Here is a 17,704-nt window from a genome sequence, read left to right as displayed (position 1 = left end):
GAAACGCATATATCATATTTTCATTTGATCATGATACAATCTGTGTTTAGCGATCGGTTGATATCCAATGAGTTATATGCTTCGATTTAAATTTCGAATACTTAAAACATGCTATTAAAATCAATAAGACAAACAACAGTACATATATGAATGCTTCCTGTTAATATAATTACATAAATACAATTCAACACAGCAAAAATACAAAGTTTATATATTGTATAGTGATACTATATATTTAAAATTCTAGTTAATATCATACTTGTCAATCAACTATTTTATCTAAGAAGATTTTAAGTTATATAGGTTTTTTTTGTCATGTTCTACATGATTTATTCTTTTGTTGGTTATTGAGTTATAAGTATGCACATGGCAAACATATCCGTCTTGTGTTGTTGTAGTAATATATGTATTGTGACCACTAATTCATTGATGGTTATATTAGGCCACGATAGTATTATACAGGTTTTACCGTATATTATAGATGAGCATAACTGTACAAACAAAATGTTTCATTGTATTCCAGCAAATTTGTTAAATAACCTTTAAGATACGCTCTCTCATACAATTTGCTATAAAAATCATTCAACACTTCAATTTAAATAAATTGGGTGCCATTCCCGTAGTTTTTGTAAGTAACAGTTCAAAGAACAATAATTCAATTTGGAGATGCATTAGTATGATAATTTAGAATGAATTATTCATTGTTATTTGTAGAAAAGTTTGCAAAAGTAAAAACTATTATCTAATTTGAATGTTTCAATCAAAGTATTATTGAATGAGTTAACAACTTGGAATTTTGACATTTCCTCACAAAAAGGTGTAAATTGAGTAAGAAGTTAACACAGTTCAACTTTGTTTGCTGGATTTGTTATCACATAAGCAACACTACGGGTGCCACATGTGGAGCAGGTTCTGCTGACCCTTTCGGAGCACCTGAGATCACCTCTGGTTTTTGGTGGGGTTCGAGTTGTTTTTTCTTTAGTTTTCTATGTTGTGTCATGTGTACTATTGTTTGTCTTTTTGTCTTTTTCTTTTTTTGACATGGCGTTGTCAGTTTGTTTTAGATTTATAAGTTTGACTGTCCCTTTGGTATCTTTGGTCCCTCTTTTATCAATGATATTGGTGAACCAATAATAAAATATGTATTCAAAGTGACGATAACGAGGGCGTTTTACAGCACAGTACATCAGATTATACGGTTTCATTCCAATCAGACATGATTGCTTATTAGAACAGCATACTGCGCTTAATCATATCTTGTTTAAGTACCATTGACGAGGACTGATCATTTTAAATATTTCATACTAAATTATTTTAACTGAAAGGCATGGATCTTTTCAAAACGGAGTTTATGAATTTTAAAAATGGAGTCGCATACCAGTTTTTGAAAATGATCACGCGTTGCAGCTCTTCTTTATTAATAGTAGAATTTTTTTAACAAGAAAACACCAGTTTATATAGAAAACACAGGATGCTATGTAATAAATTATTATCCTGTACTTATAGTAAATACGACGGTGAAACTTTATATTCGTTAATTTGTCGACAACGAAGGATAACAAAAAGAGTTTTGTTTATTAGCGTACCAACATCATGTATTATGAATGATAACTGTTTTCAAAATGTTAGATACAATTGAATGGAATAATTGCATGTACAACACAAAAATAATGCAATGTTCTCCCAGTGCTTTGTGGCTCTACGATTCTTAAATCCAATGTTGTATTTTCACATTGCCTTGGGCATATGAGGTAACTTAATTTGTGTTATATATTGGTTTAGCGATGGTCTTTTTCCCTATAACTACATGTAAACAAGTGTGCTAGTCTAGTTGCATGTTTTGATAATCAAATTTACGGACTTTATCTAATGTATATCTCACCAATGATGCTCGGAGCCCAAATATTTGAAATTTAAAATTGTTATATAGAGCGAAAAATTTATTAAGTAGTAAAGTCCTAACCCGGACCGGCAACAGAGATATAAAAAAAATACAGAGTTAAAATATCATCCATTGCAGAATGTACCACTAACAAATATTATACTTATGGTAGCCACAACTTATGCAAATATCAAAATAATCAATCCACTTAAAACGAGAATAAGAATTATTAAGCCAAGATTATTAGTAAATACTGTAATAGCAAATCCGCCCAGAAATTTGAATTCTTCAAAAAATATGTCATGAATTAGAATGATGAAATTAAAATAATAATCTCAGCTTCTATTAACTTGTGTATAAACAATCGCTTGATATACAAACGAATGAAGTTTTTTTTAAATTTCAATTTCAATTTTATTTTGTTTGAAAGTGATCTGAGACAGTGCAAAGATAGATAATTAAGTAGTTTATAAAGGTAAAAACTTAGAAATTGGTTGTTTACGTTCCTCCTGGAATAATCCTCTTAGCAAAATTATCAGAAGTTTCATGAATATCATCAGAGTGCTTAAACTAGAATTTTTAATTATCCGTTTTTTTAATGTTACATTTTCAAATCATTAAACTTTTTCTATCCCCAGGCATAAATTGTCTTAGTAATATTGTGCACAATGTTTTAGTAATTTTGTTTTTAAGTACTCTTCAAAATCATATATGATTAAGTCTTCCAACTGTTTTAAATCTAGTGCCATGAATGAGTCTGATGTAGACCAAATGTGCGATCAACTTAGTGAATTATTAGCCTTGTATTTTTGATGAGTTTTTAAATGATAATTTTTATGGTGGTATAACATTACATATTTGTATTTTCGAAAGTGTTCGGTTATTACATATGTATAAAGTCATAAACACTTATTGATATGAATAGTTCCGCATTTAAAAATGTATTTTTTTCTTCAAGCGTGTCTTTATAGTGCTTAACCTAGTTGATTTCTATAAGTTATGACGAAATAGTATATACAATTTATGAAATCTACAAAAGAAAATCATTAACGACAACAAAGCATGTAATATATTCAATATTCTAATTTGAGTTCGTCCCCCAACGATGAAAACGTTCCCCGTACTGTTGTATGCTATACAAACTTCATTAGGGATTCGTAGTCAAATCTGATGGTCTAAAGTTTAGTCTTTCTTTTCTCATTGTTCAACTTTTTATACCATTTCCTCATATTATTTACTTTGCCAATTGGTGTCTTTGCTTTATATTTTTTCATCCCATAATTTTAATTGTGGCCCTCTATTCTGCAACTTTTGTACACTATATTATTTGCTGTGGACTCCACCCAGTCCCTCAATTTTTCGCATACAGAATTGATGGATGTGTTAACCATTGAACGAAAAAATAGTTAGTCTACATATTTAACGTATATTGATAATAATAACGAACATCTTTTTAATTTGTTAACGATCCCTGAATAAATAAACTACTAGTACTCTTTCTCAACCAAGTGGCATTCAAAGATAAGAATCCTTTGCAGGCGGCGTTACAAATTTATACTTGTCCGTATGGTCATCCGGAGAATGATTTGTCGAGCGAAGGCGAGTCTCAGAATTGAGTTCAGTGTGAGATGTTGGACATGTAGATGTACGAGCTGCTGTTGTAGGTGATTTACATAGCCTACCACTAAATGCCAGAAATATGAACGGGTTAGCACAGCTATTCAATCCGGTAAGTAACAGTATGATGGTCATTGCGGCTCCTGTAATGATAAAAGAAGGAACATTACATGTTTTTAAGATTTAGTCAAAAGAAGAATGTTCACAAAGGCTACAATATTTAGCCTGGCTACATTTGCATGTGTTTGTCCAAAGTCTGCAATCATTTACGTAGTCGAAGTACATCATATCTTAGTCAACACTAGTTTATGTTTGGGTTCATGTTGCTTAATATTTAGTTTTATATGTTTCTTCTTTTTGTACTGTTGTTTGCCTGTTTGTCTTTTCTTTTTTAGCCATGGCGTTGTCATTCTATTTTCAATTAATGAGTTTGAATGTTTCTCTGGTATCTTTTATTCCTTTTCTTTGGTAATTTTTTTTTTTATTATTTGAATTCCTGAAATTTGAATCATGTTAATTCAGATATTTTATGTATTTACTTCCTTATATAACTTACTCAAGCTATATGTTTGAAGAAAGTATAATGCGGTAATGTTCGCAGTCATTTCAGAACTTAATGATTCGGTCATTTTGACAAACCAAAAGCATAAACTGTAAAAGAGGGACGAACTGATAAACTGACAACGCCATGGCTAAACATGAAAAAGACAAACGCACTAATATTAATACACATGACACAACATAGAAAACTAAAGAATAAGCAACACGAACCCCACCAAAAACTATTTTATGTTTGAGTATTTCCTTTAAGAAGTCGAGAATATAGTCCGATTCTATGCGTGTTGGCCTTCTGTGTGTAGCTGTTCCGTTTTGATTTCTCTTATAGTTGACGTGTTTCCCTTGGTTTGGTTTGTGACCTTGGTTTGTTTCAGGTAAATAGATTCATGACTTTTGAACAGCAGTATACTAGTTTTGCCGGAATCTGATTAAATTGCGATAAAATTCGATACACAATATGAAAAATAAAATATTACATCAACCATATGCATCAATATATATAATAAGAGATATTATGTAGAAGATTTATTCATATTTAACGGTCAAGAAAATATAATATATGAAAAGAGAAAAATTATAGAAAAACAATCAAAAAGTTTTAAAATAAGAATGTGACAATAGTACACGGATGCCCCACTCGCACTATAATTTTCTGTGTTACTGGACCGTGAAATTCTATAATTTGGCATTAGGATTAGCATGTCTATATTATATACAACGTGTGTGCTAAGTTTCAAGTTAATTGGACTTGCAACTCCATAAAAAATACCTTAACCAAATGCATTAACCTGAAGCGGGACTGACGAAAAAAAATTAATATAAAGCCCCTGGGTGGGGCATAAAAATATGGACATTATATCCAGAAGTTAGAAATATTGAATCGAACCTGTTCCATTATAAATATTATATAAACGTAGAAGTAACCCGATTGATCAAACGTTAAGAAAGCTTGTTACATAACAAGACATAAAAACAATATAGGAGTAAAGTAACTGTTTTATTGGTATGAAGTGGAGACTTCCAGTCGTGTTTCACAAGTACTGTATTAAACTTCTGATTGCTTCATAGAAACTCATGCTGCTTAATAAATATCCAACCATTTTAGATGCTCATTATGTTCTCTTTAATAGCAACACTTTGTAATGCTTGTGATATATCTGATCACCGAACAGTGGTTTATAATAATATTATTGAGTATCCTATAGAAATGCAACGTACATAATTACATTTACAACAAAAAGAAGGATTTGGAGAGTCGTTATCTTGATGGAAACATTTTGTTTTGAATGACTATTTAGATGAGAGGCAAAACACTTAGTTAACAAACTTTTAACATTTGGGTATTTAAAAAATCGCAATTATGTAGACAGAGTTAATCTGTGAGCTTAAGTTCAAATAGAACGACAAAAGAGAATTTAATAAAAAATAAGTTACTTAATGCACAATTTCAAAGTAAATAATTATCGTACATGATTGAATTGTGTACACAATTTTGGTTTGGAATAAATTAAAGCAGACAAACCTGAACGAAAATAGACATGGCAGAAGATACCATACGAATATTATGTCGATGACAAAATGACAACGCCAAGGCAAAATAATACGTATGGAATCTCTATTTCCATTTTGATTTTAACCCTTGAATACCAACATCTGGACGATTCTTATAGGTGATCCCATTCAAATAACAAGTGTGGCTTTACTGTACTGTACTGCCTTATGTTTAAAAATTGTCAAACTTGTTGGGGGCTTTGAGGTTTCAACTACAGCATGAACTCTCATTTACTCTTTATCAAATAATTTACTTTTGATCAGTTGCATGCACTGTTTGTATTTTCAAACTTCATATATTAACCCCCTTTTTACATTTTATATTATTTATCTTTAAATGTTGTTCAAAACTGTCTCAGTTTTCTACATAATAAAGTAAGGAATGTATCGAGTCAGGAATATGACAGTTGCTATCCGTTCGTGTGATAATTTTGTGCTTTAATTTTGCCATTTGATAAGGAACTTTCCGTTTTGAATTTTCCGCGGGGTTCAGAATAATGGTGATTTAACTTTGGATTCCCTCCTACAAATTTGCTTTATCTATTACGTAGTACATGTAGTTGTTGATAATTCTATCGTTTTGCAGTTTTTTTCTTTTTTTATTTTAACTTTGCATCTCCAACCTTAATACAGTTATCAAATTTTTCAATCATTCAGTCTATTTAGCATAGCTTCAATACATCTGCACATCATTTCGTTCTTAACAAATGCCAGTAAAATTGAAATGTTAATTTGCATATACGTAACATAATGGAATCAACAGTTTCAACGCATACGTAAAATAATCACAAATAAAGTTTTATTATATTCAAAGCCAATCTGTTGTCTGTTATTCCAAAATTAGCTACCACGCAGGCTACCACGCAGGCTATCTCAGACTTAAAATAAACCTATCGGATCAGCGCTATCTATAAATTCCAATACATTTAACAAACTTAACTGACTTTTACAGCTGTCAGCTAGATCCATGCAGACATTTTATCATTCTCTATCATTGTATACTTTTTTACGCTTGGTCTTCAATTCTATAGTTTTTCAATCCTTAAAAGGCTGCTTCGTCTAGTATCATGTTTACGCTTTTTTGCTTTTAATGGGTTAGATAGGACAAACGATGAGACTGAATAAATGTCAACAAAATATCACTTTGTTATTTCTAAATAATTCCTTGATGAATTTAATTAACGAAGAACCATTATAATAAGAGGCATCGGAAATTATTGCTTGCCACTTAAAATATTAGAACTGAATTACCTCATGCATTCCTTGTGCACGCCGTAGTGCCAACTTCTCTGAAGCAAAATGCAAACGAAGTATCCAAGTACTTATAATTAGTACAATTCATAACACAAGGACATAATATTGAAAAATAACAGAAAGCTCTTTCAAAATAGTATGGAATGTGTTCGAAGATAATAATCTTAATAAATACGTTTTATAGGAATTGGTTTTGCTTATATAAAAATAAAAAGCAAAATCACACAAATTCTGAACTTAAAGGAAAATCAAATTGGAAAGTCCCTAATCACATGATAAAAATCTTTAAAAACGAATGGACAACAACTGTCAACTAAATAAAGACAACTAGTCAACTATGTGTTAGATACAGTGGATACCAATTGATTATCTTGAAGATAACACGACACTGGGGTATCAACGCTTATCCATGTAACATGTACTTGAAGTTTGGTTGTGACGACATTTTACAATTGAATTTCCTCAATATGTTAGGACCAACATAATTATCCACTTAATAAAACCCAAAGCTTGACTATATTTACCAAAGAACGAACAGATAACTACTTCCATATTTCTGACTAAGTACAAACATTTTGCGCAGAAAATGGCTGGAAAAACCTCTTACCTATATGACAGTTGTCAAAGTGTCGTTTTTAAATATAAAAGAACAATCTTGATAAATGTTAAATCGGCATAAAAATACCATCCGACTGGTTACTTTACTTCAAGCAACGAATTATTGCTCCTTACACGACAAATGCGAGTTTGCAAAAGTCGAAGTTTAACTAGTGCCAGTCGTTAACAGAAAATCAGTAACCAATTAACAGTCAGTGAAATAAAGTACACAAAGGGTTCAATTTAATGTAATTTCATACTTATATTAATGACAGATTAAATAAGCGTTGATTATCTAAATGGTAAAACCACAGTAGTGAATTAACTGTCGTGTCACCAATGTGTGGTTCGCTTGATATTTGTTTTTCATTAGTCAAAATTTAGCTATGCTGTTAAATACTCTGGCATTCCTTTGCATTTTCTATTGTACCGTTAAAAAAAGGCATCCATGCCTGATGATTAAAAACTCATATTTTTGAATTCATTGGAATAGAAAAGATAAAGTTGGTTTGAATTATGTTAAAAAATCTTTATAGGAACAGATTCAACAAACGGATCTTTTGTAGCAAAATATTATACGTTAAAACATATATATTCCCTCGGTTTTGGTTTGTTACCCAGCTTTTGTTTTTTGTCCATGGATTTATGAGTTTTGAACAGCGGTATACTACTGTTGCCTTTATATACTATCGTAAGCAACATTTTGCATCCACTGACCGAACTATCTAGCAACTCTGACAAAATTACGTACTTCAATCTGTTGTGACGTCACTTTACACGTTGGAAGGCATATTTTAGTATGTTAACGAGGGTCTAGATGGGGTTAACAGATAGAGAATAAATTATGTACAAAGACAAAATAAAGTTGATAAATAATAAGTTGATAGTTATCAAAGGTACCAGGATTATAATCTAATACGCCAGACGAGCGACAGGCAAACAAACAGGAAAACCAAATAAAGAACGATGAGTTTTTGAATATAAAGGATAGAGAGTATAATTGATAAAGATTACGGAAACCTTGTTTTAACAATTAACGGTTGATAAACTAGAGGATCCTCCGTAGTTGTCGTTTGTTTATGTAATATATACGTGTTTCTCGTTTCTCGTTTTGTTTATATAGATTAGACCGTTGGTTTTCCCGTTTGAATGGTTTTACACTAGTAATTTTGGGGCCCTTTATAGCTTGTTGTTCGGTGTGAGCCAAGGCTCCGTGTTGAAGGCCGTACTTTAACCTATAATGGTTTAATTTTTAAATTGTTATTTGGATGGAGAGTTGTCTCATTGGCACTCACACCACATCTTCCTATATCTAGAGGATCCTCATCAACACCCTCATGAATTACGAAAGTTTGCATATTGGTAAGATACATATGAGCACAAAATATCAGGATGAAAAACATATACTCCTTGTTTCATGAAGCAAAAACGTTTGAATAAGGCTTTTTAAATAAAAAGAAATGAAACATTCCCGTTTCTAATATTTAAAATTTCTACCACGTTGTTGTTTCGTGTATTATGTTAAGATGTTTTATTGTACATATGTGTTGTATTATACTTAAATAATTACATTGGATATATGCATATCACGTGTTATTCCGTAAGCAATTGTATTACACAATAAAACTTCTCATTCATAATGACACGAGGTCCCATAAAAAAGTGCACATATACATTAAATAAAAACTTGATGTAAATCGTGTTTTCATGATCTTAGCTAGAAAAATGCAATTATAAGTATAGAATGCTTCTTTTTGTAATTTCATAGGGTTGTAAAAGCATTGACCGTGCGCACATTTTTAGAATGAAGCGCTTCCACGCTTTATACAAAATGTACTTCGGTCAAATATTTTACACCCAAATAAAGTTACAAAAAGAAGCATTCAATTCTTAATTATAATTATAGTTTGAATGTGAGATTTTAAGATTTCAAAATGGTATCATCGAAGTACAAAGAAGCACCTAAACGCTCTAATTCTAATTCATGCGTACTGGCAATTGTCTGAAAGATATTTTTTTTATAAACTGATGCAGCATTTGCTGATATTGTCAGAAGAATGGTCAACGTCGCTGTTAAGGTGGTACCTAATACTACAGGGAGATAACTCTGTAAAATCAACTAAACGTTTTAATTACGTTGTGTTGATAAGAGAAATATTAAGCTTCTCAATGATTAAAATTAGTGTATGTCAAACTGCTATATAACCAGTGTAATTTTTCTGATAAAACGGTTGGTTCAAATTTTTTGAAATTTTTATATTTTTGTCAATGGGTCAAAGTAAATCCTTTGTAAAAATTTTAAGAAAATTAAACGAGCCAAATTAATTTTAGTCAAAGTGTTGGGTACCACATTAATCTGCCATTGTAAATTTGCATGGCACTTTTGTAACTCAAACATGTTATATAACATCATAAGGGTTGAATCTTAATTGTTTACATAATACTAAGTGGCGAAATATTTAAGTTGTAGGAGCTTAATTTCTAAGATTCTTCTCACGGGAATCTGATTTGTACTTTTACATGTTATAACATTTAAATTATCGTTAAATATATCTTTCTTTTACAAATAAAACATAAAGTTATTAATGGATTTTGAAATATTTCCCACAATGTCAAATTTATTCATGTAATTTCTGAACTCTTTTTATTAATAAAATATAGTTATGTCATTAAAAGCATCTGATAAATAAGTTTTAAGTGCGTATGTATATTCTACATTCTTCACATTTAAAAAAAAATGGAAAGGAATATGAAACAAATATCGAAAACCTTTATCACATGCGCTATTTGAAGTTACCTCCATGTTTCTCCAACATTCTAAATAAATCAATGTCATATATCTAAATAGATAGATTTAAGATGACAGTGGTTTACAAATGTTCTACTCTTTAAAATCGATTAAGAAGAGACTCGTGAAGGTCACAAACAAAAAAGAGAAAAATGCAAACTGTGGTTTAATTATTATTCGTTGAATACCAATTTTCGTGGGTTTCGTGTGTACAGGGTAACCACGAATTCAAACGTTCAACGAATAACAAATTTTCAATTGGCATTGTTTACAGAGACTGGCTAAACCACGAAATCAAATATTAACGAAAAATGCAATTTTTCAGCAATCCGCGAAATTCTATACCCACAAAAATAAACTCCACAGTAAATTGAAAAAGGAAAGACACCTTGTGCAATGGTACGTTTTAAAAGTGGCTGCTGATTTACAAAAATCGTCTTCCATGCGAAAAAACACTTAGTCAAAATGACAATATCGGAAATGGGTTTTAGAAATTTGTTATAATGTAAGATGTTACTGACCAATTATTTATACAAACCGTTGAGCTTAAATTGGACAACAATTGTCAATGTCAGTTATATATATTTCAAGGTATCTTTTTTTTTTAATTTAATCCAAATGATTATTAAATTCGAAGAGGCATACCAAATAATACCTATACGAAATCAATTAACTGACAAATTGAATTATATGATAAATGAATGAGCATTCTTCAGGCTCAGTCAAAATGTTAACACTATTATCGTAATCCTGTGAACAAGATACAAGATCGTACAAGAAAGTGTCCATCGTATTTTATCACTTATTCGAAAACAAAATGAAATTGTAAGTGTTTTGTCTTGGTTTTTTTTAAATCGTAATTATCATTAATTTAGTATTTTGATTAACTGAACACGATTAAACGGGACAAGTTATCATATAATATGGACCTGACTAATCTGATAGACCGCTTCTCATGATTTGAGGTACGAAATCTAATATTTGATAGGCTTTTTCTGTGTTATTTGAGGTTTAAAAGAAAGAGGGGTAACCAATTAAACCTGTTGTTTTTTGTTTTTTTTATTTACAAGTTAAACTTGCGACAAATTGAATTTTATTTTGTGAAAATATAATACATATACTGTCCGAATACAGTATAGTGGTTTACGATATTAATCTCACGACATTCAGAAACACTCATAACAATTATCTTTCATAAAAATACAATTCGTCATAATGGCAATATTGTTAAACAGAAATGTTAAGAAATTTAAAATACTATGACGCCATTATCTTGTTTTCAAGACAACTTCAATATGCGTCTTTGTTGATATTCAAATACAATGATCCCTGAAGTGTCTTCTCCGTGATCAATGAAAATCGCATTTAGTAAGAAAGTTGTTATATCAATCACACCGTTTGTACCATTTAATCTGTCAACTTTACGTTCTATCGGAAACTTTCATCTTGTGCGCGTTTGATAAACACATAACAACACGAAGATCGGCCAAATCAATTAATTGAAACGTATTAACTCTCTAAAATGAAGATCGTAAAATAGAAACTGAAAGTGATTTTCAATAAAGACGCATAAACGTGTTTTATGATAAATTCACTTTTCCTTAAAACAAATTGGAAAAAAAGCAATCAATTTTTGATGTCTTACAAAATGCAGTAGATCTTTATGTCTCACTTCCTTGTGGGAGTTATTTGCTTGGGACAATGGGAAAAGAAAGTCGCACAAATGATGATAAAATATCTAAGAAAGGAAACATTGTGCGACTTTTATTTTAGACTCTAAATATGTTCCAGATGTACTTTTCAGATTGCAATAAATATGGTATGATCATCTATAAAAACTTCAAGAGACAGATTCGGGAAAGAAATCTCCATTATTTGACTTTTTAGTATTTTCAAAGATGTCGTTGTGAAAAATTATCACCGTTTTATAATCATACGAAATTATCAGACAATTACTTCCCGGTCCTAAAGCTTATTAAACCCCATTTCCGCCGATATCATTTAAAAGTCATATGAAGAATTGATAAATCGCTAACTTAGAATTTCAGACAGATAGTACGTATTGAGCTGGTACTACGTACTACTCCAGATAGTTTGCAGTCAATTATAGTGTCCTTGTTAACATGTTATGCATTTATTCAATATGGATGATTTTTTTTTCTTTCTTCAATATTAAGGAGATATAAAAAAAAAAAGAAGACGTAGTATGATTGCCAATGAGACAACTATCCAAAAGAGACCAAAATGACACAGACATTAACAACTATAGGTCATAGTACGGCCTTCAACAATTAGCACATCCCATACAGAATAGTGAGCTATAAAAGGCCCCGATAAGACAATGTAAAACAATTCAAACGAGAAAACTAACGGCGTTATTTATATAAAAAATGAACGAAAAACAAATATGTAACACATAAACAAACGACAACCACCGAATTTACAGGCTCCTGACTTGGGACAGGCACATACATCAATCATGTAGCAGGTTTAAACATGTTAGCGGGATCCCAACCCGCCCCTAACCTGGGGCAGTTGTATAACAGAACAACATAAGAACGAACTTTATATATGTCTATATGTTTGAAATGCTCTCGAATTCATTGTATCGTTATTTAAACTACTCTTAATAATGTTGATACAGTAAATTCGGGAAATCCGGATAGTGTTAATGAACCGATTTGAATTTCCCTTGGAGACCTGTATTTTTGTTATTCTACTTTTTTCAAGTACGTCACTTCATGTTTTCTGTATGAATAGATAGAAATTATAGGCAAATTTTCATGTATGTAGAAATGTTAACTCACTTTCAAAATGATTCTTGGTCTTAAAGATTTAGATACCAAAAAAGGCGTCTGATTCGTAAAGGCATTTTGAATGATAAAATTGAGAATGGAAATGGGGAATATGTCAAAGAGACAACAACCCCACCAAAGATCAGACAAGTCTTTTCAACCCCTAATGGGTCTCCAACGCTGCGAGCAAATCCCACACCCGTAGGTGGTCATCAGCTGGTCTCTAAATAAAATTGTTAACCAGTTCAGTGAAAAAGGAGTATTGATTTCCACAGTCAGTGATGCATCCTTGGCAACAAATCCTTACCCTGTCAATGCACCAGGTCACGCGCCTTTTGGAGCGTGTACGATTCATTTAGTTTATTCATTAATTGTTCCCACGATTTATATCTTGCATTCGCAAGTGTTAACTGACGGTAAACAACTGGTGCTTAAATTGTTATTTAACATGTCTTTTTACGTCAATTAAACATGGTTAATTCCACTTAAAAGTACAATTCATAAAGTAAAACATTTAATTTTCTATCTTATTTGATTCGGATTTATTACCGTCGCGATGCTACTCTGACGTACTTAGGTTAGCAAAAATGGAAAGCGGTAGGACACATTCTTCCATAGGCGGCAAACTGAAATTTTCTAAATTTACCAGTTTTTATTCCAAAAACCTGTAGAAAACCGTAAAGTTTGCTATTTGTGCTTCATTAATAAACGTCACAAAAATGCATCTCTGTCTGTGGTGTCTTGTGTCCTGTGGAAGATGTCGGTTGTTATTCTGCGGTTAACATGTTACTTTTGTACTATTATAATAAATACATCTGTTTTTCCGACTGAATATCTTGCGTTTGTTTGTATTGTCAATTTAGCGATATTTCTTTAGCATCGCCATATAAGTCGTAGATTTGCTAGCCAAAAAAACAGATTAAACCTACCACCATTTTCAAATGTCCTGTCCTAAATCAGAAGTATATGGCAGTTGTTCTGAAATTGTCCTTTTCTATGCATGCTTGTGTTTCTTTATGTTCCACTTAAGTGTTGCTGTTGTCCCTTTGTTTTCATCCTTAAGTTGATGTGCAGTTAGTTTTTAACCCGGTTGGTTTGCTCTCAATTGAGTAATGACTTTTGATCAGCGGTGGCTTCATATATTATTCTGTACATGTATTTGAAAGTAGGGCCAAATGATATCGTGACCATCGTCAAACAAAGTTTTTAGTTGTTCCCATGCCTACATTAAATTTGTGGATATGTGGAAGCCCTTCCGAATGATTTTCAAGAAATCAAATTTTACATTGTAAAAATTAAAATAAGAAATACCAAACTCCATGGAAAATTCAGAAACGAAATGCTCATAATGATAGCAAAACAAATGCTCAAACATATGCATCAAACGATGGAAAACGTCTGACATGTTCCTGAGTTGTAAAAATATTAATGCAGGTATTCATAAATATATTGAAAAATATAGTATAACCTTACATCTAATCACACTGTTCGTACATTTGGTACACGACAAATCAACCTAAGGTCGGAAAAATGTAATACTACTGTTTTCCCTAAACGCTAAAAAAGTGAAATTTAATGATAGTAAAATCAAATAACCGAAAGCCATGGTGTGAATGCTGTGAAATTTTGTTGTTTCAGTTTTGCCTAGACAGGTCCATTTCTCAATATTTAAATTCTGATCTCATCTATGTAACGCAACTGTTTGGGGAATACATCAATCAAAAAGATCGTCTAAATCTCAACTTTGTTTTCTTTCTGCTAAATAAGGGTAAAGTGGAATATGTCGTGCGTCATGTTTGGTTTGCACCGAACGGATGAATCTATCTTGCTCAGACTAGTTTAGATTTTCAAATGGATAACTCATTGATATTTTATGTTACCGACATTTACAGTGTTGGAGAATGGTACCAAGTAGATTTCATGACGTTTATGTATGAAAATAAACTTATCATAGATACCAGGATGTATTTTATTGATTGAATTTACATGTTCGGGACATGTTTTGTAAAATGGTTTCTAATACGTTTGATTCCAATCGTTATATTTCGTCAAAGCGTTTAGTAAAGGCGACTTCATTTGACTTCATTTGTGCGTTGGCTGGGGAACAAATCTACCATCGGTTAATACGTTAAACAGTGAAGTATATATTCGAATATAATTATGAGAAACAGTTTTTGATGAATGTTTAGATAAAGGAGTTCATTGATAAAATTAATATAATTCTGTATTAAGGATTGACAATTTCAAAAAATGCCAACTTTGTCATTTCAAAGATGCAGGGCTCATGTTGGCCCAATATAAATAATGTCAGTTACTGCAATTGAAAAAAAAACACTTCTAGGAAACACTTTTATGGATTTACATTCATAAGTAAAGCTCGAACTCTAACTATTTAAAATACAAACACTGTCAAGCACCTGGAAAGATATATAGATAAAGTCAAATTTAACTTTTGTCCATATCTCTTCTGATTTGGATGTGTTTGAGCTTTTGAGTTTGACTTTTGATAAGGGACCTTCCGATTTTAATGTTCTTCAGCGTTCGGTATTTTGGGTTTTTTTTTACGCATCTTCAGTCACACTTTTTTCTTAATTTTTGTTTTCTACCTTCTGCTGACCATTTGCCATCCCTGCTATCTACAAACATGTTTACAAATGACGATTTTATTGTTGTTTATGGACACACATGTAGATCATGTTACCGTCGATGGTTTTTACGCGACTGTTCAAAACTTTACCGAGGATGTTTTATCGAGGAATAAAAAAACGTCGATGTATTTGGCAAATTGATTTCAGTATTTAGAGTCCTCAGTGCTTTTTAATCTTGTGTATGCTGGGCCTTTTTTTTTAAGCGTCATTAGCAAGTCTTTTATAGACAAAATAAGTGTCTCGCGGACACAAAACAAGTAAGTAAAACCACTCCGAGGAAAAATCAAACCGGAAAGTCCCTAAACTAATGGCAAAATCAAATGATAAAACCAATCAAACAAATGGACTACAACTGTCATAATACTGACTTGATACAGGCATTTTCAAATGTAAAAAATGGTGGATTGAACCTTGTTTAATTGCTCTAAACTTCTCACTTGTATGAAAGTCATATCAAATTCCACTGTATTTAAATCAATGCCTGAACAAAACAGACATAATAGTTTAAATTGTCAAAATATCAAAATAGCGATACAGCAATTATCAACGTGTCACAGTCTCAATAAAAAGGGTAATCTATGTGGGTAGCATGATCTTATTTAGTTCCATAGCAGGTCAATTGTATCAAATAAAACACATACAATGTATCAATACTCAAATGGATCTATTGTTGTTGTATCTTTCTTATCTGTTATCTTCAATTTCATACATTTACCAGTATTGCGTTCGTTATCGCTGTCCTTTTTTCTTTAATAATCGTGATATAACTGTGCTTTTATAACACGTCAGACTTGAAGCTGGACGTATATTTCTAAAACAGTTAGGTATAGACATCTTTTATGACATAGAAGTTGAAATGTACATTAACAACAAACATTATTAGTGTTTAATGTTTCTGTACTAATTGAGGTTTTATGTTTGGAAACTTAGATTTTGTCACGAATAATAAAAGAGACAAGACATTGGCAAATAAGTCGACAAATCTAAGTAATTTATCATTTCACATCAATGTTGATTTGTTTATTCGAAACTATAATATGAGAGGCTCTCGAAGGTTGGGATGTTTTCTTTTTTTTTCTTTTGTTTAATTATTTTTGGCTGTCTGACTGTATTCCATTTGTTTGATGAGTGTGAGCTTTTTATTTTGCCATTTCATTAAGGACTTTCCGTTTTGAATTTTCCTTTGGAATTTGATGCTTTTACTGTTTAATCGTTTCATATCTTTTATTTATTCTTTATTCTTTACATTTAAGAACCCATTCATTCTTTTTCCTTTATTTCATTACCATTTTCCTATATTTGATAATTGTTTGGCGCAGAACAAAGAATTTGATTAAGTTTATTTCAGAAATAAAAAAAAATTGTTAACTTAATTTCTGAATAATTAAAAGGAAAGACCTAATTCAATATTCATTATGAAACAAACATCATTAAATGAAGCTAATTAGAAATATCAGTATTTAATAAAAAAAAAAATGAATTAATTAAGCCAATTGTTGATTATCTTAATAACTTCAGATATGCATATTATTTGTAAAAATGTGATGTGGAACATCAAAAAAGATTTTAAAAAGCAAAGCAATAAAAACAACAAAGTAACCAATTAAATAGACAGATTCTCAAAATAGCAAATGAACTCCCTGTGTTTTTGATAGTGCTAAAACACTACTGAGCTGATATTGCTTTTGTATCTGCCTCAAAGTAATTATTTGACGTCCTGTATAACAACAAAGAACTTTTCCGGTCAGTTCCCTTATGAGCATTGGTAAATATATGAGGACTTAGAAAGCAGAGGACCATTATTTCTTTATCTTTTGCCTTCTCTTTTACTTATTCTTGATTTATTTTTACCATTTTCCCCTAATTTGTCAATCCGTCGTTTGTTTTATCCTCTGCATATTTAGAAATATGATTGGTTTCAATCAACCACGTGTAAACCTTTATATTTCTTATTTAGTTAGTAGGCGTGGTTTATAACAATAAACGGTAAGAAGTGATGTTATGTCCCTTTTAA

General features: G+C 31.2%; 1 protein-coding gene across 2 annotated transcripts in view; it reads right to left on the bottom strand.

The window, feature by feature from the left end:
- Nucleotides 1-2,523: 2,523 nt before the first annotated feature.
- LOC134694846 (cephalotocin receptor 1-like) overlaps nt 2,524-17,704 on the bottom strand; it is a 47,089-nt gene continuing 31,908 nt past the window's right edge. For both annotated transcript variants that reach the window (XM_063555923.1, XM_063555922.1), the window contains exon 3: nt 2,524-3,642. In XM_063555923.1, the coding sequence (XP_063411993.1) occupies nt 3,398-3,642 (245 nt within the window). In that variant the 3' untranslated portion in view covers nt 2,524-3,397. The remainder of the gene's footprint in view (nt 3,643-17,704) is intronic.

The sequence above is a fragment of the Mytilus trossulus genome, chromosome 13 (genome assembly GCF_036588685.1).
Source record: "Mytilus trossulus isolate FHL-02 chromosome 13, PNRI_Mtr1.1.1.hap1, whole genome shotgun sequence".
Taxonomy (NCBI): domain Eukaryota; kingdom Metazoa; phylum Mollusca; class Bivalvia; order Mytilida; family Mytilidae; genus Mytilus; species Mytilus trossulus.
Note: the sequence above shows the minus strand (reverse complement) of the source record. Positions and strands in the feature narration are given on the sequence as shown.